The sequence below is a fragment of the Galleria mellonella genome, unplaced genomic scaffold, assembly GCF_026898425.1.
Source record: "Galleria mellonella isolate WM207_F2 unplaced genomic scaffold, CSIRO_AGI_GalMel_v1 utg173, whole genome shotgun sequence".
Lineage (NCBI taxonomy): Eukaryota > Metazoa > Arthropoda > Insecta > Lepidoptera > Pyralidae > Galleria > Galleria mellonella.
In genome coordinates, this window is record NW_026442016.1 from 7,791,625 (window position 1) to 7,819,081 (window position 27,457).

The window sequence follows — 27,457 nt, forward strand, 5'->3', positions numbered from 1 at the left end:
GATCAACTCCCTGTCGATGGCGATCGTACGATGTAGATATTCTCGTTTCGAATTTTATCACGCAGACACTCTGAATATAGCCCACCGAGTAATTTAAAGTTTTTGCATACTCCTATCAAACTAGTCTTGATATTGTGCAACTTATTGACCTATTGGCTGTTTCTCATATAATCACATATAATTTATTATATTTTCTCTCTTTCATATTGCTAAATCTGTATACTTCATCTAAGGGCCCAATAATGTAGACGCTCGTGTGATTGAAGCTTAACGATAGTGGATATTTCAACGGTTATTTTTTTTCCAGATTTGAATTTTGTAATAGACAACGAAAAGTGGAGAGTTTTGTCAATTTCAGGTTAGTCTTTGGTACTTCAGTTGGTATTCACTAATTTTTTCGCATTTTAAAACACTAAAACCACTATTTTTTTGTAAATACTTCTGAATACTATTCAGTTTATTGGTTTATGAACTTGTGTCAATGCGACAATCAATAATTAGCTTTGTAAGGACTTCATACATTGTGTGTTGGAAATTTCTTATTTGTGATTGAGTAAGCTGTGTTTATCCCCTCATGCTGTGATATTTCACTATTATTTTAGTTCTACAATGGACATCGACGTTAGTAAAGAGAATATTCAACCACTAAGAGGTGGTAGAAACTTTATGCAATTGGGTACTGCATTGCAAGCACAATCAGACGTTGATGTTCAAAGACAGCTGCAATTACAAAAGGAGTGAGTTAAATATCATCTATTTCTCATTATTTTCTACTAGACATTATAATTGTGAAAGATATATAGAGATATTATGAAAATAGAGATTTATTTTCATAATTATATATTTTGTTTATGTGTGTATAAAATACAAATTATCCTTTGACAATTCAAATAGTTTTAATGTCATTATCATTAACTATTAATAAAATTTTCAATTTTGCAAAATAGGGAACATGAAGCAGCTATTAGGCACTATCAGGGCCCGGATCCATTGGATCCATGGTTTAACTATATCCAGTGGGTAGAGCAATGCTATCCAAAACATGGTCATGAGGGACATATTGATAAGTTAATAAAGGATTGCCTGCAGATATTTGAAAAAGATACCAGATATTTTCAAGATAGAAGGCTTGTGAAGCTGTGGATTAAGTATGTAAGTAACCAGTATCTGTATGTTTTGATTGTATAAAATTGTATAAATATATAGATTATAATGACAGATGGATATATATTTTGGTTACTTCAATATCGTAGTTCTTTCAGATACTAAATTGTAGGCTAAATAATTTAATTACAGTCCAATTTAGTAAAAATCTGATTTTTTATTAAAATCAAATTATTTAAAATCAATGAATATTACTAAATATATACTATCGTTATTAATTTTTATCATTATTTATTTATTTATTTATTTATGCTTTATTGACCACATTACAAAAAAATGTCTGGTACAAAAGGCGGACTTAATACTATATAGCATTCTCTCCCAGTCAACCTTTGGCAAAACAGAAATTTTAATATGCGGTGAAAAAAATTACAACACATACAATAGAGATTATATAAATATACATACATGAATATATTAAACAAATATTACATAAATATACAAATATGTAATAAAAATACATATATACAAATATAAATATACATATATAAATATACCTACTTATAGATTATATACGATAACACAAATAAACAACGATAGAGATCAAAGTGATGATGATGAAGGTGAACTGCTTTCACAGTTTCATTATTCTTGCTTTGATAAATCTCTCTTGTTACATTATATTGTGATTAAAGAGATCAAGTTATAATTTATAATTAAATTTATTAAGGTAAACTAAAAGATGTAGTCTGAGGTGATAATCATAAAATATAGTTTTAATCTAAAAACATTTTTTAACTAACATTTTCTTATAAAAATATTTTAGGTGGATTGTCTTTCTAATCCTTTGGAGATATATCAAAGGTTGTATAATACTGGAATAGGAGTAGAATGCTCTGAGTTCTATCGTGCTTGGGCATGTTATTGTGAAGAGTCTGGAGACTATAAGAAAGCTAATCAAGTATATATGCTTGGTTTGCAAGCTAAAGCTCAACCATTGGATGAACTTGAGCAGGCTCATATGTGAGTCCATTTATTTTTACTTTTAACATGCTCCTTATTCTACATTAAACATTTCACTTTGATATTTGTTTAAGAATTAATGGGCAATTTGCATTTATTTTATGGAAATGTTTAATGTTGATGAGATTATAATGTGACATTTACACTTTATAAAAATTACTGCTTTGACACCATTCAGTGACACATTTTCTTAGTTATTATGTTTATTTTTCGTACTATTTCAATGACAAGCTGTTGCCTGTGGTTCTGAATGTGTAATATTGTGTTGATTTATTTTTGAATATGTATAGAGTTTCAGATTTAATAATACAACTGTTTTTGTTTAATGTATTTCATAATGTTAGAATTTGTAGGTTACATAATATTTATATATATATAATATGTGTGTACTGTAGATCTTGTTTAACATATCATTTTTAATTTTTAAGCATATTCATAACTGAGGAAATTCTATATAAATAGACTGAATATTTTTTTCGTGTATGTTATGCAATATCTTTATAAATATCATATCTTTCTGAAAAGATATTGTTGAATTTTTTTTCTCAATATTGTCTCAATTTAATTTGGTATTATTTGCGGAAATTTTTTTTTAATTATATCTAATACAAATAAAGAGTTTTATAGACTTCTTGCAACAATTACAGCCATGGTTTGTTTTCAATATTACTATATAGAGGTGTCTACTCTACATAGTAATAATTTGTTTAAATCATGGATATACACAGAATGATACATAGTCTGTCTCTATATTTCATTTTAATAATTTTTTAGTAGGCTTGTGAGTACATGTTTTTAATCTAAATAAAAATATGATCTTGTGAAGAAATATTAGGATTGATTTTTTTATTTAGTTAAGAGTATCTATTTATTATTATTATTATTTATTATGCACAAAATTATAGTAGGTATTTAGAATAGCAAACGATCTCCCACAAAAATTATGGACACCACGGATGGCACCATGGACATTACTAAAATACATTATGATACCCTTAAATTGTAAAGTATATAGCTTATAGCTGATTTAGCAGAAGTATAAACAAATTATTTTGAAATTTTCAAACTTAATTATTTTTCAATGAATATAGTTGATTATAGATAAATGTGTTGTTCCTGGATCACTGAACATCATCATCATCATATTACCAATTCAGTGCTGAACACAGGCTTCTCCCTATTGGGGAATATAACACAAATTAGGTAAAATAATCACAAAATTGTACATTATTCACATAATGCTGTAAACATTTATTACTTTAAATGCAATATTATAGAACATTCAGAAATATTTTGTACAAGAATTGAATAGAGGTGACTCTCAATGTAACACCTCTAGATCTGCACATTCAACAGGAAGCAGCCTTTTCCACTATCCAATTAATGCATCTCGATCTATGGGATAAAAGTCCTCACATTTTTATTCTGAATCAAACAATCCATTTTGAAACACTGATTGCGATTCCATGTAATAGGATTTATAATCATTATATATTGAACAAAAAAATATCAAATAAAAATAAACAAGGATCTATATGCAGTATATGAATTACGCATATACACGGAAGACTCCAAAACTGAGTATGATTCAGGAGCCGTAGTCTTTTTCATAGACCTTAATATAAACATACATATACCGCTTGGCTAACATAGCTCGGTATTCCAATGCGAATGCGTAGTAATAACTGAGGCTGCTATAGCTGTACATAAGTTAGGTATAAATGACATTCATATTAGATACTTATTTGATAGCTCAGTGGTACTAAAAGCACTGTGAAACAACGAGACAAATAAATTAATAATCCGATGTCAACAAGTACTAGATAAGATATCTTCCAATAATCAAGTTGTCCTCCAATGGATAAGGGGACACAGTGGACCTTATGGTACCGATGCCGCAAATTAGCTAGCCAGAAGAGCTTCTGGAATGAAAGTGACAGACCTGTATCCACTTTTTCTTCCATGCTAATAGTTTCGAACACGGATTCGTCAATGATCCACTGACATACAAAATTAAAAATGGACATAATCTACTGATTGCAGACAATCAAAATTGGCGGTACCGTTGTTGGTTCAACCACTGTCAAAACGTTCATATTTAGACCTATCTAGAAACCTTAAAAAATATTATAGGGACAATAAAAGGCCATTGCCCATTAAATAAACATTTATATTATTTATCCTCTGTGAAGCCTGTGAATTTCCCAAGAAGCTTCTGTACTTCTGAGCGGAGCTTGGCTGGCTGTACTAATAATAAATAAATAATATACAATAAACTTATAAAGCAAATAAAAATAAGTTGAATTCGATCATTAATAAAATATCACACATAATAATCTGTTTAAATATGTTTTGTAGGAACTTCCAACTGTTCTTTGCTCAAAGAATGCTTCATGATGACTCCCCAACGAAAAGGAAGGCAGCATCAGCTTTAGCTGAAACTAGAATGGCTCTAACATCCTTGAAGTCATTTAAAAGGCGTAATATTGCCAGTGTTCCTGTACAAAGAGTAGGAGAAAGTATCCGAAGTGTACATCCTGGTGTAGTAAGGCAGCAGCAGCAACACCTTAACAAGCCAAGTTCCAATATTATAGTCAATGTTTTTGAGGTAGGATATCTTTTTTAAAAGTAGGCATTATAATATATAGTTTTTCTTATAGAGCTTAACAGGTTTGATTGTGTTAATACATTACTGAAGTATCTGAAGGTTATCCCAATAACAAATCTATTTTTTTTAAAGAATGAATGACAGTTTCTGTATTATAAAGTACAGTAAAATACCTTGAGCATATTACCTGCTACTGTCTAATCGTGTGGTCCGTGTATAGTGGGTTGTTTAAGGGGAGGATTAGATTCTTGCAGTTATTGACGATATATTACCTGAGAAGAACCTGATCTGTCATTCTATAATGATACAACATTCAGGAATAATATCAAAGAATGAAGGTATGTGTAAGAACTCTTGAGTTGAAGTTTAGTATAAAATGAATATATGACATGAAGTAATTTCAATTTTATCATTACTGCAAGTATTGCCCCTATTTTTGGGATTATAAGTCCAAGTATGGGACTTTATACCACCACACTATCTGTATAAATCCTCTGTGGCATGGGTGCTTCTGTCACATACATTGCTGCTAAGCAGTTTGAAGTGGTCTGTTTCGTAGATGTTGCAAGTTCATGGGTTATAATGGCCACTAATTGCATGCCCCTATTATTTATTTATATTTTACAAATAAAATATTTTACGTTTTTAACAGGATGCTCCATCAACATCACATGCATCACATGGTATTCCTGTGGCCGAAGATGCTGGGCCTGCTTCATTAGTGCAGGCTTGTAGTAATCTTGAAAATGAGAAGGAAGTTGGTATCTGGACAAATCCTAAAACCAAAATGGTACATACAAATGTTGTACCACACCAGCCTTTACCCTTTACACGTATGTATCAATTTTATTAACAGATTTTTTATTTAAATTAAAAATAGTTTTGTTTTATTAAATTATTTAATACTTGTCTAATAAAATCAACCATATTATTTATTTTGTAATACATAGTTTTACTTTTAATAAATAATTATAAATACAATCCAACTTAAATTTTCATATATGTGTATTGGGGAAGATATTATTTTCCTTTTTTTTAAGTCCATTCTCTAATAATTTGGAGATAGTGTAACAACATAACATGTAAATTTTTTCTGTCAGCATATGAAGACGAAGATGATGTACTAAGGTTGCCTGAAAACCATATGGCGTATTGTGCAGATGATTTATCATTTACTGTGCCTCTATGTGTACCTGATCCTCCAGATACTACAAAAATCCCATGTTATAACAAATCACAGGTAAATGAAAAACTATATATTTATTTGTGGTCAATTTTATACCGTTAATTACAAAGTTGTATAATATTCCAATATATATTTTAGGTATATGTTAATGATCAAGAATATAGTTTAGAGGAAATCAGATCAAAAAAATATAATTTAATTAAAAAAGTTAAGACTGAAAAACCTGCAAATGTAGAAGTGCCGCCACGTTATGGCAGCATAAATGAAACTCTGGCTCAATGCAGTGCATTGGAAACCTTAGCAAATTGTGCCCTAGACACTGAACAAGATCATTTAGGACAACTTATGCCATTAACAATGCCTACTTTACAAAATATTACGAAAGTAACAAATATGCATTCGCCGGGAGAGCCAAAAGTGTTGGTCAACTTAGATTCTAAAGAATTTAGTGAATTAAGTGCAAAAAAGAATGATGAAAATCAAAAACCATCTCATTATGGTTCAGATAAGGAAAATCAAATGGACAAACTTGCAAACACTAGCAACTATGCTAATGAAAATAGTCCAGCTCCTTATGTTAAAAATAATCTAATGGAAGAATTCAACAGAAGCTTAATGGGTAATCTCCTTGGAGATTCTGTCACAGTTAACACTAAGGAAGCTCGATGGGAGCTTAGAAACTTATTTAATGACAATGGTAAATATTGCATTGTGATTGATTTGTCTATATCAATTATAATATTTCTTATTAATGTATCAAGTAAAAAAAAATTACAAACATGTAATAAAATTATCATGATGTATGTTAACATTTATAATATTATTCTATAAAGATATTAAAATTAAAATTCATTATTTTTGTATTTATAATATTTTTCATTTTATAGAACCATCTATGGTACAGCCAGTAGTGCAACAGTTTGAAGTACCAAATTTTGATATACATGAAGATAGATCTATGACAATAGCTATTAATACAAAAAAGAAACAAGAAATTGTTGATGTGAGAACATTACCAGAAGACAAAGAGAATGCAAATAAATTTGCAGCACCTGTAATTGCACCGCAAAATGTATGTATACTTCTGACATTTTACTATCATATTATTGTAAGTTTTTGAACTGTATAATGCATTATATTCTGTTCAATTTATATGTTGTAATATGATGTTTAATTTTTACCATAACTATAAACATTAAAGAACTGACCATATTAACTATTAAAATTAAATTTTCATTATAATTCTGTTATTTATATCATGTCGGCATTCAATAGAAATTTTGTTTTCATAAATAATAAATATATTTTATAAACGTGATTTATGATTTATAGTCATAGAAATATTTGTAAAAAACTTCATGCTCAAGTCTTTAATTTTTATTACAGGTTAACAAAACTGCCTTTTATGAGGAGCCATCATGCACTCAAGTCTTCAATTTCAACATCAAAGATGCTAGTACCCCAAACATGTCTCAGTTTAAAAAGCCTACAAATTGTGTAGACCCATCTACCAAGTTTCCCTCTGTACCAAAATTTTGTATTGACGAGAGTGTTATAGAACATGCTGATCCAGGTGTAGGTAAGAGGGAAGAGAGTTCTAGGCAACATGCGACAGATCAACATGCTACGGTGGAAAATCAAGGCGCGGGACTTTCAGTTATTATGGAAGCTACGCGGGAATACAACAGGTATATTTACCATAAGGAAATTAATTCCATAAAATAGTGTAATATGGTCTATTATTCCCAGTATATTCGCGCTAATCATGTTTTAAAGGTATACTAATTAACTTTTATGCGCACTCTAGTCTGTACGAATAATGATATTCTTTTTGTATGAAGTTTAGTATTGTATTTCAAAACAAAATCACTAATATTTATTTTTCGAGTTGAAATAAAGTAGTGCACAAAGTTGACAACTCAATTCTTTTTTATTATCTATTTAGATTATACAGAAATCCTGAGGTGCGCGCACTTATCGAGTTATCTTAACTCTTTAGGCATGTCGTAAGTTTTGATTATTTATTTTTATGTATTTCAGTAAATCTGGTTCCAGTTCATCTGGCCAGTCAACAAGGACAAATTTCACTGGATACACTACAAATTTTGATTCAATGTATAATAATCCCAATGATCCATCCCAACAACCTACTTCATCCAAACGAAGTTCATTATCTACACAGCCAAGAATGCCCAATGGAACATTTGCAAGGGTTTACCCCCAAAAGCGAGAGCAGCCAGAAAACAAACCGGTTGCACCGTCCACATCAGTGCCTTATCTTTCTCATGATCATCAGTATCAAAAACCGATGCCTCCAAATTACAATGGATACTCACCTCAAAGGTCTATGCATTCCCACTATCAACAGAACTTTAGCTATCAACAAGGTTATACTGGTAATCAAGTTATGAATCAACAACAGCAGCAGCAGCAACAGGGATATGCAAGTCCAAGCCCAAGTGCTTATCACAGCCCACAACATCCGGGTATGCAAAGCCCTCATGCTATTAATCAAGCAGTTCCTCCTGGTTTTCAAAGTCCTACTTATTCAACTCAAGTAGGGTATCATAGTCCTGGACATGTAATGATGAGTCCCCAACAACAGCAACAACAACAATTTAGTGGACGTCAAGAATATCAATATTCTAGTCAAACAGATAGGCAACATATTTATGTGAATCAGCAGCAACAACAGGCTGCAGCTGTTTTTCAAAGTCCTCCACATCAAACCCAGTATCAAAATAATCAATATTATCAACGCACCAGTGCGGCAGCAACGAGTCCAAGTTATAATCAACAAAACTATCTCAATATGCACAATCAATATAATAATACTAATATGTATTCAAATGTCAATTCCCATACGAACAACCAAAGTTTTAATGCTATGCAAAGTCCTTATAGACAGCCTCCTAAACAGGCGGTTGAAAGCACATCTGGTTATGGTGCCCAAAATAATCAGTCATTTCAAGTCTACCAAAGTCCACAATTATCTCAAAATAATTATCGTAATGCACCACATAGTACAAATGTTCCTACAGAGAATACAGATTCTCATATCAGGCAAGAACCTCATATGAATGCGTCATTAAAACCACAAGAAAGAGACATAAAAGAGCAAACTGCGACGAATAAAGTCACAACTCAATCGAAACCCGTAGCTCATCATAAAAATCAGACTTCCGCTTTACGAACTATTAGACATGATCAACCTAATGTAAAGATCGGCCAAAATTCTCCTGATATTGGTTTCTCAAACCAATTTCTTAATTTTATATCTAATAGAAATGAACCTAAAGACAATGCAAATACCCCGAAATTTTCAAATAGCCCAAGTATTTCTCAAAAAATGCATAAAAATCTTTATGTATCAAGTCCTGAGCAAGCCCAAGTACCTCCATCTTCCGGTCTTTCCGATTCGGATAGTAAAGACGGAATGACGGCGCAAACAGTGATGCCAATACAATCTGCTAAAATATCACACAGTGTTGAAAAACAAAAAGATATATCTAAAAGACAATTGGATTTCGAACATCGTGTTGAAATTCAATCAGAGGATAGTAGAGACTCTGTTAGCAAAGAAAGCAGAATTTCATCTGTTTATTCAAGGCAGTCTGATTTCCAATCTGATGGTTATGGAATGGATGTGGACAGTGAGAATTCTATGGAGTGTGGTGCATTCAAATCAACTCACTCTATATCTCTGGTGGAAACGAGTGACATACCAAGACCTGCTGATATTGATTTTCCAAAAGTAATTGATCCATTCAATAAAAAGATTTTAAGCTCACTGCTAGAGTATGTTAAATTTCCCAATAAAACTCACGCTGATGGCTATGTGGAAGTAAGGTCTGTTCCAAAACTACAACCTACTACTACGATTAGCATTGGAAATAACAGATTTTCCATAGAAAAACAATTAGGGAAAGGAAATTATGGTGCTGTGTTTCTTTGTCTTGATATCCACAGCAATAAAACTGTGGCTGTTAAATATCAAAAGCCTAGTAGACCTTGGGAGTTTTATATTTGTCAAGAAATAAAAGCTAGAATAAAGGATCCGTTTATGGTAAGTAATTTATTCATGTGTAATTACTTCTAAAACATTATGATAGCAATTGTTGCCTTTTGTATAAAAGAAAAAAGTAATTGTGTTACAAGCTTTTTTATAAAGAAGATTGAAAAATATATCGTTATAATAAAAACATGAAGTTGTTATTCAATAAAAACAATAGATATACCAGAGGGAGCTTATGTACAAAAATTGTTTGCTTGGGTACCTCTGTCCCATTCGTGTTTCTACAGTGAAGCAGTTGTGTTTGCATGGCTTTTTTGGTTTGAAGGAAAGGATATGACAGTGAATTTACAGGGTACAGAGGAATAAAACCTTAGTCCTCAGGAATGGCAACGCATAAAGGGTATCATGGGCGAAACAATATACTCTGTTATATCCATGATACTGCTTATATCTATAGGCGACGGTTACCACTTTCCATCAGGTGGGCCGTCAGCTTGTTTGCCATTCTAAGTTGCATAAAAAAAGATATATTTATCAAAGTAATATTTGCGTCATTATTATCATATCAGCCTTTAACTGTCCACTGCTGAACATAAGCCTCCCCATTGGGGGTTTTCCTAGTAGTTGCCACGCTTGGCAGATGGATTGGCAACCGCAGTCAGGCTTTGAAGATGTTTTAAGAGGGACGTTGTTGCCCATTCCTCACCCTCCCTTAATTGTCTCTTATGACACCCACGGGAAAAAAAGAGGTTATCTATTCTACTCTGGGACCACATGGCCTAATATGTGTATTTGACATAAAATAATATATTCATCTATATTTTTTCAGCTTCCAGGATACATGGATATAACTACAGCATTTTTAGGAGATAATGCTAGTTTATTCGTATCTGAATACTCTAAGTATGGATCTCTTTTAGATGTTGCAAACAAAGTAAGAGTTGCAACTTCGAAATGTATCAATGAATTTATAGTAATTCTATTGACGTCTGAAATGCTATCTATAGTTCACTACTTGCACAAGGCACAAATCATTCACGCGGATATTAAACCAGACAACTTTTTGTTAATGAAGATGTGAGTGTCTTATATCTAAAGTAATTTGAGTCTATTTTTCGTATTTAAATTGATTATCGATTATAGGGTAAATACTGTTCAGTGGACTGATTATCTTATTTTTACAGCCCTGCACAAGAATGGCGAACACCATCTTTGCAGCTGATTGACTTGGGGTGTGCCATAGACATGTCCTTGTTCCCAGAAGGAACCACATTTAATGAAGTAAGTTGTTATGTTCATATAACGTAGGTTGTGGCAGACGTTAGCATCTAAAATTGGCTGATGCTCGATACATATGTCTATAGGAAACTTCTAATATTAAAAATTTAAATATTTAGTTCTTTATCAGTTTGAAACCAATTGTTTGCCTATAGACATGAACAGCACTATGAATATCACAGAAAATATATAATGCAACACCCATAGTTTCCCTTATTATTATATACCTGAAGACTAGTTATCTCCTGTAACCAGTAGTTTTACAGCTACTAATAATAGATTTTGAAAATGTTATGATCAGATAAACCAATTTTTATTCTAATCATCACACACACACACATACACACGCACACAGAACACTCATACACACGCACACAGAACACTCATACACACACTCACATACACTCGCGTACTAGCACACGCACACGCACACGCCCACACAAACTATGCACCTACGTGTACCCAAACTCACATGAAACATTATATGATTAGATTAACCCTGTTCGCCGCATCATAAATGTAAAATGACTTGCTTTGACTTCCACGAGACAGGCTTTGCCTAGTGTGGGGTCATAGCTATATTGTACCATAGGCATATTTGTTCAAGGAAATAAAGATATTCTATTCTAATTAAACAATAATTGCAGGATTCAGCAAGTATGAAACTATTTTAACATTCTATACATGTCTTGCGGTCATGTGATCTATTTCAATATTATTTAATTTGTATTGTTAGTTTCTTGCTTTAGGCTTTCCTTAATGATTATTGTTGAAATATTACAGTTGATTGCTACTGAAGGTTTCACATGCACTGAGATGCGAGAAGGGAAACCGTGGACATATCAAACTGATTTGTATTGCTTGGCTGGTACAATACATGTCATTCTAATGGGTAGCTACATGAAAGTAGCCAATCGTCTAGGTCAATGGAATATAGACAAGAAATTGCCCAGGTAACTAACTGTGTGGTCAATTTAGGGGCGCCATTTTTCTATCTCTGAATAAAAATTCCAATTTGATATCACAGGGAAATCTTTATGTTTATCATCAATATGAACTAAATTTATAATAGTTTTGAATCATATTATAAATTTAGTTTATAGTGGTCCTTAAAGTAGTAATTCAGGGAAATTATCAAATTAAAAGATTAGGTTAAGAGATTACAAAAATGACACCTCAGAATCGAGTCCAATGTTTAATTTTCTCACACCTTTTCTTCAAGTAGTGTAATTTATATTAAATAAAAAGAAGTGAAATATGAAATTAATTTTTGGCCGACATATATGTGCCTTTATGTTATTAAAAAATTATAACAACTAAATGAAGTATAATAGTGATATGAAAGCGAAAAATAAACTTTGTTTGAGGACTTGTAGTTCATCTTCTATGTATGTAGAAGTGAAACGCCATCATTGGTTAATCATGTAATCTCCAGGCTTTTTTTTTAAGGAATGATAATAAAAAGGTAACCCCGCCTATACTATCGGTAAATACTGGCGGGGCACCAGTGAGGGATGATTGGTGAGAATGAAAAGGCAGGTTAGTTAGTCCATCATGATGAATTTAACGATAAATTAGTCACGATGGTTTCCAAGGGGACCCACGTGGAGGTCGATCTGATAGGGTATATTGATAGCTATAGGGATTAACCCTATTACTAACAATCCCCTTCCCCACTCCGAAATCTCCAGGGTAGGTTTACAGTATATACGCAAACTTTTTATTGATGTTTACATGTCACATGAGGAAACTGTGACAAGTACCTAAATAATTTTGGTTTATTATATTATATTAATTAAATTAATTTATGGTTTAAAATATTTTCAGGTACATGAAAGTTAGCTTATGGGACAAGATATTCACAACACTACTAAATGTTCCTGATTGTAATAACTTACCTGATCTAATGGATCTCAAGAATGAAGTAGATAGCGTCTTGAGCGAAATCGACAACCTTGGCTCTCAACTCCGTAACTTTGCTAATGTGCTTAAATCTAGATAAATGTGTGAATGGTCCTGATGTATTTATTGCATTTAGATTCTATGGTGACTGTAAAAACAAGTACCTAACATGTATTATTATTAACAATATAAATACAAATTATGTCCTATATTGATGAATCCTGATCTATCTCTAAGTTAATTTTATTGCTTTTTCATTATAAAGCAATAACTATAAGATATCAGAATCTACAATCTACTTTACAATATGCCTTGTTGTGTTTAGTTAAAAATGTGATATTGTGATTTTTAGTTCGTTTTAGTTTAGAACGAAAACATGGCTTAGATATTAACTTGTTAGCTTAATAAATGTTGAAAGATTATTTAGGTTTCATTTATTTTTGTACAACCTAATAAGACATGCACATCACCCATTTCTTGTTTGAACTGTAATTATAATTAATAAACAATTACCTGGTTGACACTTTTTTTTATTTTGTAACATCCACTACCAATACATCCAATGTACCCGAAATATAAAAAGAAGCATTTTATAAAATGTTTTCTGGGAACATCAATTTTTCTGAAGGCTTGAGAACAAAAATCATTGAAACTAGACAGAATTGGCATGTGTTGAAAATCACCCACATTTTGCTATAAAATGTTTAAAATTTAGATTAATGACTGTACACTGTGTAGATACACAGCACAAATAGACGACAATCATTGTAATGTAGCTTAAAAAAAAATTAGACAATTACTTTTTTAATATAAAATTATATGCTCTTATCTTTCTTTGCATGTATGGTGTTAAATGTTAGAGTAGATAGAATTAAAAATCCATTTTTATGAAAAAAATATTTATTGTGAAGATTTTTCCAATCTTTGTCTTTTTCGTTCTTGATATTCTTGTACATTGTCAAACTTTCTTTTATATAATACCTTAATAAAATCAAAGTTCTCTTTAACTTCACTTGTGGTAATATTATTTTCAAATACATTAATAGTTTTATACAATTCCAGTGATATCTTACCATCACAATATAAAACATTATATATTGTAATATTAGAATTACTATCATTATAAAGAACAATAGAGGAATTGTGAAATTTAACAGCATCAGGGAAACTATGTAATTTAAGTTTTTGTTCCAATTTATGAATAAATTTGGCATTTATAGTTTGTAAACTATAAAACAATAAAACATTATAAGTATATACAGCAACTGCCAGCAAACTGCTTGTTTCATTGAGTTTACAGATAGCATAATGTACTATTGGTAATGTATTCACTTCTATACCTTCATCATCCATTATTTTACAGAATTGTTCCTGTAGATGTGTTTCATTAACATCAAAGGAAGTATCAATGCTATAGCAAAGTAAACCATTTACATAGTCCCAACACTTAATAGTTCCATCGCCAGATGTACTTGTTAAATATTTATTGTCATGGGGCAAAATTTCAATGTGATTTACAAATTCTTTATGTCCTAGGCAGAATGTTTGAATGTTATAAGTGTTAGGATAATTTGAAACCCTTATTTTTTCATCTCTGTCACATGATATGATGTATTTGCCATCATAGGTTTGTAACACATCCAATAATAAACTTAGATGTCCTAAGAGTTTAGTGCCAGAACTCTCAATCTTTATATTAAATATTAATACGTCACCACTTTTATCTGCTATTAAGATTTGATGGTTATCAGTTGCAAATCTTATTTTACTAGAACTTCTTGGAAGTACTATATTTTTCAATATTTCCCCAAGTGGTAAAGAATATATTATTAATTGTTTAGATGCTGATGTTGATACAGCTAAATACTTTGAATCTGAAGAAATTGCTATATCAGAAATATAATCAGTTTCTTTTGATTTATTTTGACTTGTTATTTCTATGCATTTGTCGAGTGAAAAATCATAATAATTAATATACAGGCCTTTTGCTATTGCAATAAAATTGTCACTGGTTGCTATTGAAACCATTTCTTATTTCGTATAAGAATAAAATTTATAAAATGACTGTTTAATAATTTATTTTAAATAAATTTAATAGGTAAATGAAACATGTGGGAAATCACAGATTTGTGTTTTGACATTAGTGACAGTGACAGTACACATAGTTCAATTTATGGATATTTATGGTTTTTATATTACATTACTCACTATCTATGGCATTACTCAGATATGTACATAGGTATAATCTTAAAAACAAGGATTAAATATAAGGAATGATAAAATAAAAACTGTATATCATATAGTTGCCTGCTTTCTTCTTAAGCAAATATAATTAGTAAAAAGAGAATGAAAAATACACCATCAGTTGTTTTTTTCTCAATTCATAGCAGGTTAGTGTATAGCTTGCTATGAATTGATAAAAATGCCTTGAAAGTGTACCTTTCGTCCTCTTTTTACTAATTGTATTTGCATAAGAAAAAGGGAGGCAACCATACGATTTACAGTTTTTATTGTATCATTCCTTTATGTAATTTCTTTTCTTAGAGTATAACATATTTATTTTCTGAAATGGATGTGTTGAAGAATAACAAGATAAGAAATGAGTACCTACTATATGCAATAAGTCTAAAAAAATTGGACCAGTAACGGAGAAGTTGTAAAGCTTAGTTACTAAGTAAAAGATTGCCTTGGTATGGTTATATTTATGCACAGAAATGAAAGCTATGTTTTAAAGGAAATATTAAATGTAAAGTGGACAAATGTAAATAAAGGGGAGGATTGTAGAAAAAGTAGATAGACTGTGTGAAAAATTATATGCATTAAAGAGGAGTGAGCATGGAAATGGTAGTTGACAGGGATTTATGGATGAGGAAGACATTCTGCGTTGATTCGAAATAAATGGGAAAAATCAATTAATGATGATGATTATATCTATTTTATTGAGATTCATTGATGAGGCCTACAGGTATAGATAAAGAATAGTAAGGCCCTTAGATTGCATACAGTCAAATTTACAGACATATTCAAATTACAGATTAGATATTATAATAGTACCTGTTGTTAATTACTTTATGCAAGTGATTGCCACGGGTGATGAATGATGCCATGTCGTACAGATTTGACACTGTCAAAGAGTATATAACCAAGGGATAAGAGAACGCACTTTATACAAAATTACGTAAAACGCCTTGGTCAGTAATATCTCACAAAATCCTCGTTTTCTCGTTATGTTGGCTACCTTGATGTTTAAAATGGAAATGAATAGGTTATATAATATGTATATAAGAAATATATAAGTTTATGCCAAATAGTATGTTCCAATGGACATTTTTTTGCAAAATTAAAACAAAAGTACATTTTTAAATATATTTATCATCACTACATAGTATAAAACAAAATCGCTTTCCGTCTGTCTGTCCCTATGTATGCAAGATCTTTCAAATTATCTAACGGATTTTGATGGTTTTTTTTGAGGCATTTTTTTTTAATTCATGATTCAAGAGGTTCAAGTGATTCAAAAGGAAAGTTATACATATATTTAATACATGCATAATATAGTAGATAAATCAATAATTTTAGTTAATGTCAATGTCATAAATAAACACATTTTTTTGGAATTATATTGCAACTTGAATCCTACGGGATAGATCAAAATAATATACTACAGTATTATACACCTTAAGAGGGTCTAGGAAAAAATCCGCTATGGTATATGCCTGTTTCTTACAAATAACACACAATAACACCTTTTCATACTTTACTTTTTACGGCAAAATAATGACTTTTTTACGAAGCGATTTTAAGCAATACAGCATTAATTCTTATTCAAATATGTACCTTAAATGTATTATATATTGAATATAGGTCAATATATAATATTTACAGTTATAGATCAATATAAAAAAGCATGTAATTTAAATGAATATTTTCGACGATATTATAGATTTAAAATAGCGGTTGTGACAGTATCGGCCGGGTGCCGGCGGCACTATTTAGTATCACCATTGCACCCATGTAAAGCCGGGGTCGATCGTTAGTATAAGCGTAATTCCTACGTCAAATAAATAAAAATATGAAATACAAAGCTAAAACTATTCCACAAATAATTTAAATACCAGCCATTTAGATCAGATTTCACAGTATTTTGTTAATTGGCATTATTGCGATTTCATCATTTACTAAATATTGGCATGTTGATTCCTGACCAAATCCATACATTAAAACTAGTACGATATAGACTGGTCACTGTGACAGATTAAGGTACTGTTACCTACATTACGTATCTTATATTTAAGTAGTTTAAGGTAGACAATTAGAAACTTATCTTTTACTCATTTTATTATTCAGACAGTTATTAAATAAGAAAGGTTCATTAATATGGTTTCTTCTTGGAGTCCAGATAAGAAACATAGTGATGTGGAAAGGTAGGAAATGAATCCTAGTCAATTTATGAATTCTAATTGATATATATTTAATATTTAAATTGCTTTTATCATCAACTTTAAGAGAACAAAAATATCGTTTTCATACCTACATACAGAATTAATAAACCCTAACTAAATTGTTTTCAGATGGATCTGTATTTATCCTGCTTATATGAATAGTAAAAAAACACTTGCAGAAGGCCGTAAACTATCAAAAGCTTACTGTGTCGAAAATCCGACTCATCAGGAGATCAGAGATGTTCTTTTAGCCACAGGTCTACATGTTGGTGTGGAAAATAAACTGTATCCACGAGAAAGAAGTAAGGTAAATGTTTTTACATGAATATAAAGTTTTTCTTTCTGAATATGTACTGTCTACAATGTGTTTCAATATGTATTTTTTTATAGTACTGAGGTGGCAATCAAGTATACGCTTATGCTTGTTACCATAAGGTAAGTGGTGGTTACTGTAGGAACATGTACATGTATATATAAAATAAGAATTAGTATAGTTTCCCAGTATAATTTAAATATTTTTTTAAATGTTTTAGTAAATGTTCAGTAAATCAATAACATTGTTGAGTCAGCATATTCTACTCTATAGCAACTTAATTGGCATAATTATAGAAGATATTCATATGGTTAGGGCTTAAGGTTGGATGTAATACTTAAATATAAAACTCATTCTGTCATCATTCTGTTTTATATTATTTTATTTTATTTTTGTCTGTTGAATATTGCAGGAAATGCAGTATAGAGGCAGGATTCGAGTGCAATTGAAAAATGATGATGGCACACCAATTAAACCAGAATTTCCTACTAGGGAATCGGTTATGAAATTCATTGGTGAATCAATACCAAAACTGAAAACTCGTCAGAATAGGTGTGTATTATTTTAACTTTTGAAAATACAACATATTGAAAATGATGCTGAATACTGCCATACATTGCTGTAAAATATTCTAATTCACCTTATTATCACAATAGATAGGTTATCTATCTATACTTATAATAAGTCTGTAGAGAGGTCAATTCTATACATGAAATATATTTCCAAAATATCTATCAGGGAGTGATTAGTGATTGATACTGATGCCAAAAACACAAAGAGTAAAATTTTTGTCTGTCTGTATGTTCCTTATAGAAACAAAAACTAGATGACGGATTTTAACGAAACTTGGTACAATTATTCTTCATACTGCTGGGTAGGTTATAGTTTTTATCACGCTACGATTAATAGGAGCAGAGCAGTGAAGGGAAATGTTGGGTAAACGGGAGAAGTTACTCCATCTTACGTACTTAAGAATTTTTTTTATATACCACTGAGGTGGCAAATAAGCATATGGCCCACCTGATGGTAAGTGGTTACCATAGCCTAAGAACGCCTGCAATACCAGAGGTATTACGTGCGTGTTGCCGACCCTGAAGAAACCTCTTTACCCCTCTTTTGAATTATTTATTACTCACAATTGTACAAGGTATAGCATGGGTATTTCAATATAATAATCTGTGACATCAATTTTTTTTAATGGAAAATAATGGTATGGTAACCCCACCTGTGCTAATGGTATAAGCTGGCGGGACACCAGTGAGGGATGATAGGTGAGAATGGAAAGGTAGGTCAGTTAGCCCATTATGATGAATACACCTGGAATTCAGCACAATCATTTCCAAGAGGGACCACATGTAAGTCGACCTGACTCCTACCGGTTTCTAAGCCGAGTGCACCCGGCCCTTGCGTGAGGGGGGCGGGGGGGCGGGGGGAAGGGAAGTCGACCTGACAGAGTATATTGCTAGTAATGGGACTGTTAGTATTATTAACAATCTTCCCCTCCCTCCTTTCTGTGTTTCATCTATTTATTTTGTTCATGTCTAAACTGACAATGAAATTTGTTAACATACTATATGGGCATACTGGATCATTATCTATCTATATTACTCTAAAGGATTTTTTATGTCTTTTTGGAAAGAAATCTTTTATTGAAGAAAAAAAAACGCCTTTTATTGTTACAATAATAAAAATATTTAAAAATTGAATTTGTTGTGTTCTCGTCTCATGTTACTCATTGTTTATGAAAAAAAAAAAAACTGAGAGCCTTTTGTACAATGAAAGGATTTATGAAAAGTTTTAAAAAGAACAGGCGATAAGCTTTGCTTAGGCAAATTCATAGAAATGTATTTAGTCTTTTTCACTTTTGGGCAAAAATTTGATTTAGTGATAATATGTAAAGGTAGGTAATTAATTTTATTTTAATTTTAGGCCTGCTGATCAACAACCTCAAACAACAAGTCAATCTAGCAGCAAGAGTAAGGGCAAGAAAGGCCGTAGATAATATATTACAAACAAGTTATTCTTTATTTTATTAAAAGTCTTATAATAAACATATAAGTTAAAATAGGTGCTATTATTTATCAATTATAATAAATACTAAGTGCAAAAGTAATTTATATTATTTTGAATGTATATGAATAGACTGTTCTGATATTCTATTTTGACCATTTATATCTCTTGCAACACTGTATCCATCAAAAATAGTAACTGCTGGTAATTTGCCTTCAGGTGCACTCTGTAGAGCTAATGTTAAATTAGATAAATCTTTTATTGATATTACTGTTTCATGTTCTGTATAAGTTTCTTCAACATCTGTGGTAGGTGCGCCATTTCCGTTAGGGACTCGTTTATAACTGGTGTGATTGTGTGTGACATGGTACTTGCTTTTTTCATTATTTTCTTCGGATTGTAATTGCTCTGAGTTATCGTTGACAATAATCTTGGATGGAAATCCTCGTAATCCTCTATCATGTTCTGATAAAGTGTTTGAGCTTTCTGTTTCGTTTCCTCTAACTTCGTGTTTATAATATTTTTTATATTCATCGACGACTCTAATGAGTTCATTGGAGTTTTTAACTTTTTTTTCGAATTTTTCGGTTGTCTCTGCTCCATCAATTCCTGTATTTCTGGTATGGTTTTCATTTCTTCTTCGGAATTCATGGCTACTTGCATTGTTTCGTGTAGTACAGTCGGTATTTTCTTCATTACTTTTTGAATAGGACTCATTTTCTCGGATTCTGGTATTATATTCACTATCTCCATTATTCCTGGGGATATTTCTCTCAGTGCTTCTGTGAAATGTGGAGCTGCTTCTTTCACTGTATCCATTATTGTCTCGCTTACCGCTAGAGGTATCTCTTGAAAGTAGTAAGGATATGTTCTTATTCTGTCTGACAATGCCGATGTCACCCATGGTAGTATTAATGGCTGTCTTGGCGGTAGTCTTGGCAGTATCTTTCGTGATCTGAGTGGGGACAGTATGGGGTGTAATAATTGCCGTTTCTTCCGGCACAGGCTCTTCTTCGGAATCGGATATGAGTCTGCATGTACATACCATTCTGCGTTTATTAACGGCACGTAATTTGCTTGACTTATTTGTTTCTGAGATCTCAATGGTTTCGCTTGCGTCCGATTTAACAAGAGTATCGTATAACATGCCGAGATTTCTAAGTAAAGGAATATATTTTTGATTAGTTTCGCCATTTTCATTTACTTCTCTACTGATTAATTGATCTTTGCGTTTGTTACGTGATTTCTGTTTCAGTTTTTTTGGTCTTAGTGGACTTTTGTTTTGAAAAGTTTTCTTGTTTTTGATTGGATAAATATTTAAGATTCCAGGAATCTTGTTGACTGTAAAGAAGCAATAATTGAAATTCTTTTTACCTGTACCTTCCTAAATTGTCGATTTATTAGATTTTTAAGTTAAGTGTGAAGGAATAGAATATTTATTACCTTTTGCCTTAATTCTTGACTTTATCCAAGAAGTTGGGGCAATTACTTTGTTTAAAGAGAACAGTTCAGCTCTACTTTCTGAAAAGAAAAAATGAAACTTGTTAAACATCTTTTAGATTTCTGTGTAATGATGGTATCAACGTAATGTCAGCACAGTGTAATAAAATTATAAATTAAATATGGCGATACCAATTTGCTAACAATTGCTAACAATGAGTACTAATAACACTGTACTAACATTCCTTTGACTAGAATTTTTATTACGTGCCAGATAATACCTAGGTATATTATACAAACTTAAATATAGAAAAGTTTATTAAAAATATCGTCACGTAGAATGAAAAATAATCTGGTGAACATTTGATACTTCCATACGGATTAATATGAAACACCTAACTATGGAAGTTCTAGTTTATTCATATTAATTTACGTATTGTTGGAATCGGATTAAACGTATTTACCTAATAAACCTCGATTTTAATTAACAATGCTATCATTGTGTAATAAGTTATGAGGTTGATGTACTTTATATATATAGGCATGATTTAACATATTGAAATACTTTAAATAAAGATTATTTCATATGCCAGAGGTAATCCTTATTCTTATGGTAGAAAGTAACATATATAATCTCGTTGGGCTGAAGTCCATAAACTTTCATCTATCCTATGATCCTATTAATATTATAAATGCGAAAGTTTGTAAATCTAGATGGATGTTTATTTCTCTTTCACGTAAAAACTGAACGGATTTGAATGTAATTTGGTACATTGGTAAATTATATCCTATCTTAGCACATAGGTTATTTTATATACTGATTCATATGCGTGAAGCCGCGGTGTATAATTAGTACAAAAGAAATGTAACATCAGACAGTTGGCACTCGAAATTTAATTGTGAATTATAAAAGGGGAATGAAATATAAACGTATATAACAAGTCGCATACTGAAATGCGAGTACTTTAAGTGGATAGGTTTTATGCAATTTAGAATGCCAAGCATGTTGATGGCTCACCTGATGGAAAGTGGTAACCGTCGCCTATAGACTTGATACCTATAAGTCAGAATAGAGGTATACAATTGTTATGTAACAAATTTTAATAATTCAGTGTAGTTTCTTGCATTTTTACTAGATACTTAACTATATATACTAACCGGAATTTTTTGACTTTGTTATTTTGTTTAGAGTTTGGTTTTTCTTCAACTCTGCATTAATTAAGTCGTTTAGTGAAATTGGTTTTACAATCGAATCTGAAAAAAGGCGATAAAGTGTAAAAAATTAATAATTTGCACCTGTAGGTATTTTAGAAAATATTTAGTAATAGTATTATCCTGAGTATGATAGAAATATTTCCAAATATTAATATTTATACAATTCGATATTAATTAGTATAAACTAAGAATAACAATTATATAGTATATAACGGATATAATACCTTTTTTGCATGAAAACTGTTCAGTAGCAACCTACGTGCTCTCTCGGTGTGCTTAATAGAGCGAAGCATTACTTCACGCCGGATCAGCGATTAATGCTCTACAAATCGCAAATCCGACCCCATATGGAGTATTGCTGTCACTTATGGGCGGGAGCACCAAGATATTCAAGGTATCTAACCTTGAATATCTTGAACCCTTCGACTCAGTACAACGACGAGCTTTGAGAATTGTCGATGATTCCAGGCTTGCAATCGGTATTGAACCCTTAAGTCTTAGGAGAGATTTTGCCTCACTCTGCGTGTTCTACCGCTTATACAACGGATTGTGCTCAGAGGAATTATTCAATATGATGCCTACGGCCACTTTTTACCATCGTACGGCTCGCCATTGACAGGGAGTTCACCCTCATACCTTACAGCCTAAATGGTCGCGTACAATATGGTTTCAGAGATGTTTTCTCCCACGAACACTCAGGTTATGGAATGAGCTCCCTGCCGAGGGACTACAGCATGGGGTTTTTCAAAAGGGGGGTAAAGAGGTTTTTTCAGGGTCGGCAACACGCGCGTAATACCTCTGGTATTGCAGGCGTTCATAGGCTACGGTAACCGCTTACCATCAGATGGGCCGTATGCTTGTTTGCCAACTCAGTGGTATAAAAAAAATACGTATATTTTTACTATATTTCTTATACGACTCATTTTTTTGACATTTTATTTTTGGTGTCTATTTAACTATTTTATTATATTTGGACTACCTTTACAAATCCAATAACTATTAAAAATAGCCATTGGGATGGTATGAGGGATTAAAGGATATTTATTGGTTGCTATCTAGAATCTGCCAACCATATTTCATGAGTATATTTTCACTATCTAAGTAGGCATATACAACATAATAGGTTTATGATATACAAGCTTTTACCCGAGACTTTGTCTTCGTGTTCACTGACCGGGATAAAAGTAACGTACATTCTTCTCCATCCCCTATAGCAGGGGTGGCCAAATATTTTGATAATCGGGCCACATTGCAGATGAAAATTTGACTCCGGGCCAAACAGTTTATTTTTCTAATTGTAAGTTTAATTTTTGCTAAGGATGTCAATTAATGAATTTAAAAAACCAACATTTTTGAATCAAAATATTTATTAAGCGCTGAAAAGAGCGGTTGTCCGGGAGGAAATTTTGGCTCCCACCGGCCCTCATAATGTGCATAAGTATTGCTTAATATTATATTTTATCTAAAATTTTTTATGCACTAATTTATGTTAGACAAAAACTAATATTTGTGTTTTTAATAATAATATATACAATGCTTCAGGGGCCAGATTAAATGGTGGGCCTGGGCCGCCTTTTGTCCAGGTCTGCCCTATAGTACGTAAATATATACAAAATTTCATATTTGTTAAGTTAAACAAATAAATAAACTTTGTTTCAAATTTATAATACTAGTAATATAGAAAGTCATTAAGTATAATCCATCAAGTTTATTAGGATTCTCTCGATAAAATAAATGTGTAATACTAGTGGACTAGTTTACTAGTCCAGCTTCATTGGTGGGTTATATAACATAAAAAATATACGCGACGAACATTAATTTTCTGTTTTTTAAAGTCAGTTAAACCATTGTAATTGCGAACATGATTCAATACCTACCGCTGTCTTTACTAATATTATAAATAAAAAATTAGTTTGTCATATTATAGTGTTCTAAAGACTATTAAAATATTTTCATAAGGTATTTTTTACACATCTTCAGTTTTATTGAATTTCAAAATTATTAAATGATACAATTGTTTCAAAACCATGTTAAAAGAGGTCAAAATGTCTTTTGTTAAAAAAAATTATTAGATAACGTATAACTTGTTTATTGAATTTAAATAAAATGTGAAAGTATTTACTTAAATTTGTAAAAAAAATATGGTACTCCGTAACAATGCTATTCCATATAATTACAGTTACTTTTTTACAAATCGCTAACAAATTTCATCGCTCTCTTACCTTAATGCCATGGCTTGTCTTGTGTAAATTTTCAAATTGCATTTAATATTTAGATAGTTGTATAGGTATGTTTGTTACTAACCTGTACGTTTTGGTTTCGTTACCTTGCTTAGCGTTTGATTTTTCTTCAATTCTGCATTAATTAAATCGTTTAGTGAAACTGGTTTTGCAATCAAATCTGTAACAAATAGACGGGTTAATCTGATAATAAATCTATTCCAAACTCAAATAAATAAATGACTAGTATTCTATAAATATATTGTCTCGGGTACTTTTGATTTTGTCTATTTTTTTATAGTTCAATACCAACTAGTAGGAAGGAACCTTCTAGACGCGACTTTGTACGTTCGTTCGACATTCACAGCGCTATTTCTCATCATCTTCTTATAAGAATAAATACATGCCAAAATGTCAGGAATTGAAACCGTAACTCTAAATACATCGAATTGTTTGGAAGTTTCTACAAACTGAACTAGAAGTTGCTGGTACACTACAGGTTAATATATAACTTATCATTACAAATAGATTACACAAACATATTATTAGTATATAAGTTTATACAAAAAGAAAAGCACACAGTTATACAATTGGCTTAGGCCCGTGTATACTTGTAAAACCGGTTTTAAGCCGAGATTAAATATAAAATAATAATAATAATAAATTCTTTATGCAGGTTACCAGGACCCACACAATTTTTATACAAATTATTACAATGATGTTACGATTATATTATAATATCAAATAGATTAATACAAAAAAAAAACAAACAACCCAACTTACTTTTTTTTTGTATATTGGCCAGCATGTTATCGATTTGAAGTATGGAATAATTTGAAATATAAAATATTCTGTAATAATATAATCTTTATGAAAGTGAGGTTACTTGTTCGTTCCTTCCTAGTGCTTTAACGGCTTAATTAATCACTATGAAATATGATACACACGTATTATATGGGATGGAGAAGAACAATAAACTATTTTTTATTTCGATCAGTGAACATATCCTGGACATGCGGAGGAAGTTGCTGGTAAGAGCTAATAGTTTAAAAATGGTGTTGTTAATAAACTGTTATAAAGGTGAACAATATTTTAAAATAACGAAATAAAATTATTAATCCAATTACAATATAAAGTTACCTATTTAAATCAATCGCTAAGGGTGCGGAAATGTCTATTAACCCAAAAAGTTAATTTTTATTCTGTCGGTAAAAGATAAATATAAATATAATATAAACACACTATAAATAAACACACTATATAACTTAACAAACCACTTATATTTTTCACACTCAAAATTCACAGTATGAAACTCTTTAATCATAATTGCTTTAAATGTGTTATTAGATACTTACAAGGGATCAAGACGGCACAGTTAATGACTATGTAGCATTGCCATCTGGGGATTTTCATCTTCTTTCATTTTTGCCTCAAATAAGGTCGTCAGACTGATTGTTAATTATGCAAATCGCGACGAGCGTGTTAATTTGTATTTATAACCTTCGTAGTTGCTGAGCAAGCTGAATCGGTAGCGCGTTTCCATAACACGTACGTAATTTGCAATTTTATTATTAACGTTTTTGTCCATACATACAAACATCTGTCTGTCAGATATGTATATATGTACGCCTGTTATCCTAATTAATATGTATTTTTTTACCATTTAAATAGCGGACCTGGTAAATGTTGTTTTGCTCCTAGATAGAATTATAATATTAGATAAGAATACCAAATTTAATGAAAATCACGTGTAATTAAGTACATAATTAAGATTGTATTCCATAAAAAAAATCAACTTCAATTGTGGAAAAACCAGATATTTTTATTTAAAAATAAAACTACAGAGCCGATTTTGATAAAATTTCTGTGGGATCAATTTGTAAGTATATCCTTTTAGATAAAAAAGCAATTCCAAATCAGTTTGCAATTTGCGAAGTTATGAGGTAATAAACATAAAAAATACAACCGAATTGATAACCTCCTTTTTGAAGTCGGTTAAAAAGTAATATTATTTTCCATTCGCTTACCTCGTATGTGTGATAAAATCTAGAGCTGGGAAATACTATTAGGTACATCTCTTCGTACACGTAATATGACTGTGTAATATCAGTCTATCGTAGGATTATATTATTCTCTGGTATCATTTCGTTAAACAAGAACATACAAGAATAATGTAAACCCAATACTAACATAAAGATATGATCGACGGAATTGACGGCAATATTCGTTGTACCGATACGGTACGCTACTCTACGGTACAGTAATATAATTCTGGGTTAATGCTACACTAGACAGTAATTAAAATGTATGGAATGAATCGGGAATGGAGGATAATTGTGACTATGTTTCTCTAGCTTTTAGGGACAAAATAGACAAGCTATAATAACATTAACATAATAAAACGGTAACGACTACTTTTGATATATATATTTATGTCTATGTCCGTCGGTAATAAAGGAAATAAAAACTTCGTAAATGGTTAAATTCTTATTTATCCTCACTAATATTGTAAATGTGAAAATGAGTTCTTTTGTTACCTTTTACCGCCTTAACTGCTTTACAAATTGCTATGAAATTTGTAATAAACATAATATACCGTTCACGCGGACGATATCGCGGGTAAAAAAAGGTAAAAAGTATGTAAAAGTAAAAGCTAGTAATATTATAAATATGTGAGTGGCTTTGCTTGTTTGTTAGCGTTT

At 31.2% G+C, this 27,457-nt stretch overlaps 4 protein-coding genes across 6 annotated transcripts; 2 read left to right on the top strand and 2 right to left on the bottom strand.

Annotated features, from left to right (window-relative positions):
* Nucleotides 1–335: 335 nt before the first annotated feature.
* On the top strand, nt 336–13,637 carry LOC113515394 (mitotic checkpoint serine/threonine-protein kinase BUB1 beta-like). Of its 3 annotated transcripts, none has more exons than XM_031910065.2 (15): nt 336–358; nt 603–737; nt 948–1,152; nt 1,931–2,127; nt 4,486–4,735; nt 5,388–5,568; nt 5,836–5,975; nt 6,060–6,618; nt 6,809–6,993; nt 7,308–7,609; nt 7,962–9,987; nt 10,766–11,013; nt 11,121–11,217; nt 11,998–12,167; nt 13,042–13,637. In XM_031910065.2, exons 2-15 carry the CDS (start codon nt 610–612, stop codon nt 13,214–13,216), a joined length of 4,863 nt encoding a protein of 1,620 aa, XP_031765925.2. In that variant the 5' UTR covers nt 336–358; nt 603–609; the 3' UTR covers nt 13,217–13,637. The 3 variants fall into 3 exon arrangements, with proteins under 3 accessions (XP_031765925.2, XP_026755381.2, XP_026755382.2); XM_026899580.3 differs by lacking the exon at nt 336–358 and adding an exon at nt 365–523; XM_026899581.3 differs by lacking the exon at nt 336–358 and adding an exon at nt 365–505.
* A 356-nt stretch (nt 13,638–13,993) lies between these two features.
* LOC113515494 (tRNA (guanine-N(7)-)-methyltransferase non-catalytic subunit wuho) lies at nt 13,994–15,249 on the bottom strand. The gene has a single exon (XM_026899720.3). It carries the CDS (start codon nt 15,142–15,144, stop codon nt 14,017–14,019), a length of 1,128 nt encoding a protein of 375 aa, XP_026755521.1. The 5' UTR covers nt 15,145–15,249; the 3' UTR covers nt 13,994–14,016.
* Nucleotides 15,250–17,364: 2,115 nt separating this feature from the next.
* LOC113515474 (signal recognition particle 19 kDa protein) lies at nt 17,365–19,936 on the top strand. The gene is made up of 4 exons (XM_026899701.3): nt 17,365–17,540; nt 17,688–17,865; nt 18,284–18,423; nt 19,801–19,936. The coding sequence occupies exons 1-4, from the start codon at nt 17,494–17,496 to the stop codon at nt 19,871–19,873; spliced, it is 438 nt and encodes a 145-aa protein (XP_026755502.1). The 5' UTR covers nt 17,365–17,493; the 3' UTR covers nt 19,874–19,936.
* Nucleotides 19,937–19,990: 54 nt separating this feature from the next.
* On the bottom strand, nt 19,991–26,284 carry LOC113515603 (uncharacterized). The gene is made up of 5 exons (XM_031911668.2): nt 26,111–26,284; nt 24,841–24,936; nt 22,480–22,575; nt 21,325–21,402; nt 19,991–21,222 (listed from the first exon to the last, which is right to left on the bottom strand). The coding sequence occupies exons 1-5, from the start codon at nt 26,166–26,168 to the stop codon at nt 19,991–19,993; spliced, it is 1,560 nt and encodes a 519-aa protein (XP_031767528.1). The 5' UTR covers nt 26,169–26,284.
* Between the last annotated feature and the right edge of the window lie 1,173 nt (nt 26,285–27,457).

Excerpts from the sequence above, each read along its gene's own strand:
- LOC113515394 (XM_031910065.2), top strand. The coding sequence starts at position 610 with ATGGACATCGACGTTAGTAAAGAGAATATTCAACCACTAAGAGGTGGT. Across the intron at positions 1,153-1,930 it reads TGAAGCTGTGGATTAAGTAT|GTGGATTGTCTTTCTAATCC; the intron begins GTAAGTAACCAG and ends AAAATATTTTAG. Across the intron at positions 6,994-7,307 it reads CTGTAATTGCACCGCAAAAT|GTTAACAAAACTGCCTTTTA; the intron begins GTATGTATACTT and ends TTTTTATTACAG.
- LOC113515494 (XM_026899720.3), bottom strand. The coding sequence starts at position 15,144 with ATGGTTTCAATAGCAACCAGTGACAATTTTATTGCAATAGCAAAAGGC.
- LOC113515474 (XM_026899701.3), top strand. The coding sequence starts at position 17,494 with ATGGTTTCTTCTTGGAGTCCAGATAAGAAACATAGTGATGTGGAAAG. Across the intron at positions 17,541-17,687 it reads AAACATAGTGATGTGGAAAG|ATGGATCTGTATTTATCCTG; the intron begins GTAGGAAATGAA and ends AATTGTTTTCAG. Across the intron at positions 17,866-18,283 it reads ATCCACGAGAAAGAAGTAAG|GAAATGCAGTATAGAGGCAG; the intron begins GTAAATGTTTTT and ends TGAATATTGCAG.
- LOC113515603 (XM_031911668.2), bottom strand. The coding sequence starts at position 26,168 with ATGAAAATCCCCAGATGGCAATGCTACATAGTCATTAACTGTGCCGTC. Across the intron at positions 24,937-26,110 it reads CTGTGCCGTCTTGATCCCTT|ATTTGATTGCAAAACCAGTT; the intron begins GTAAGTATCTAA and ends TATTTGTTACAG. Across the intron at positions 22,576-24,840 it reads AACGAAACCAAAACGTACAG|ATTCGATTGTAAAACCAATT; the intron begins GTTAGTAACAAA and ends GCCTTTTTTCAG.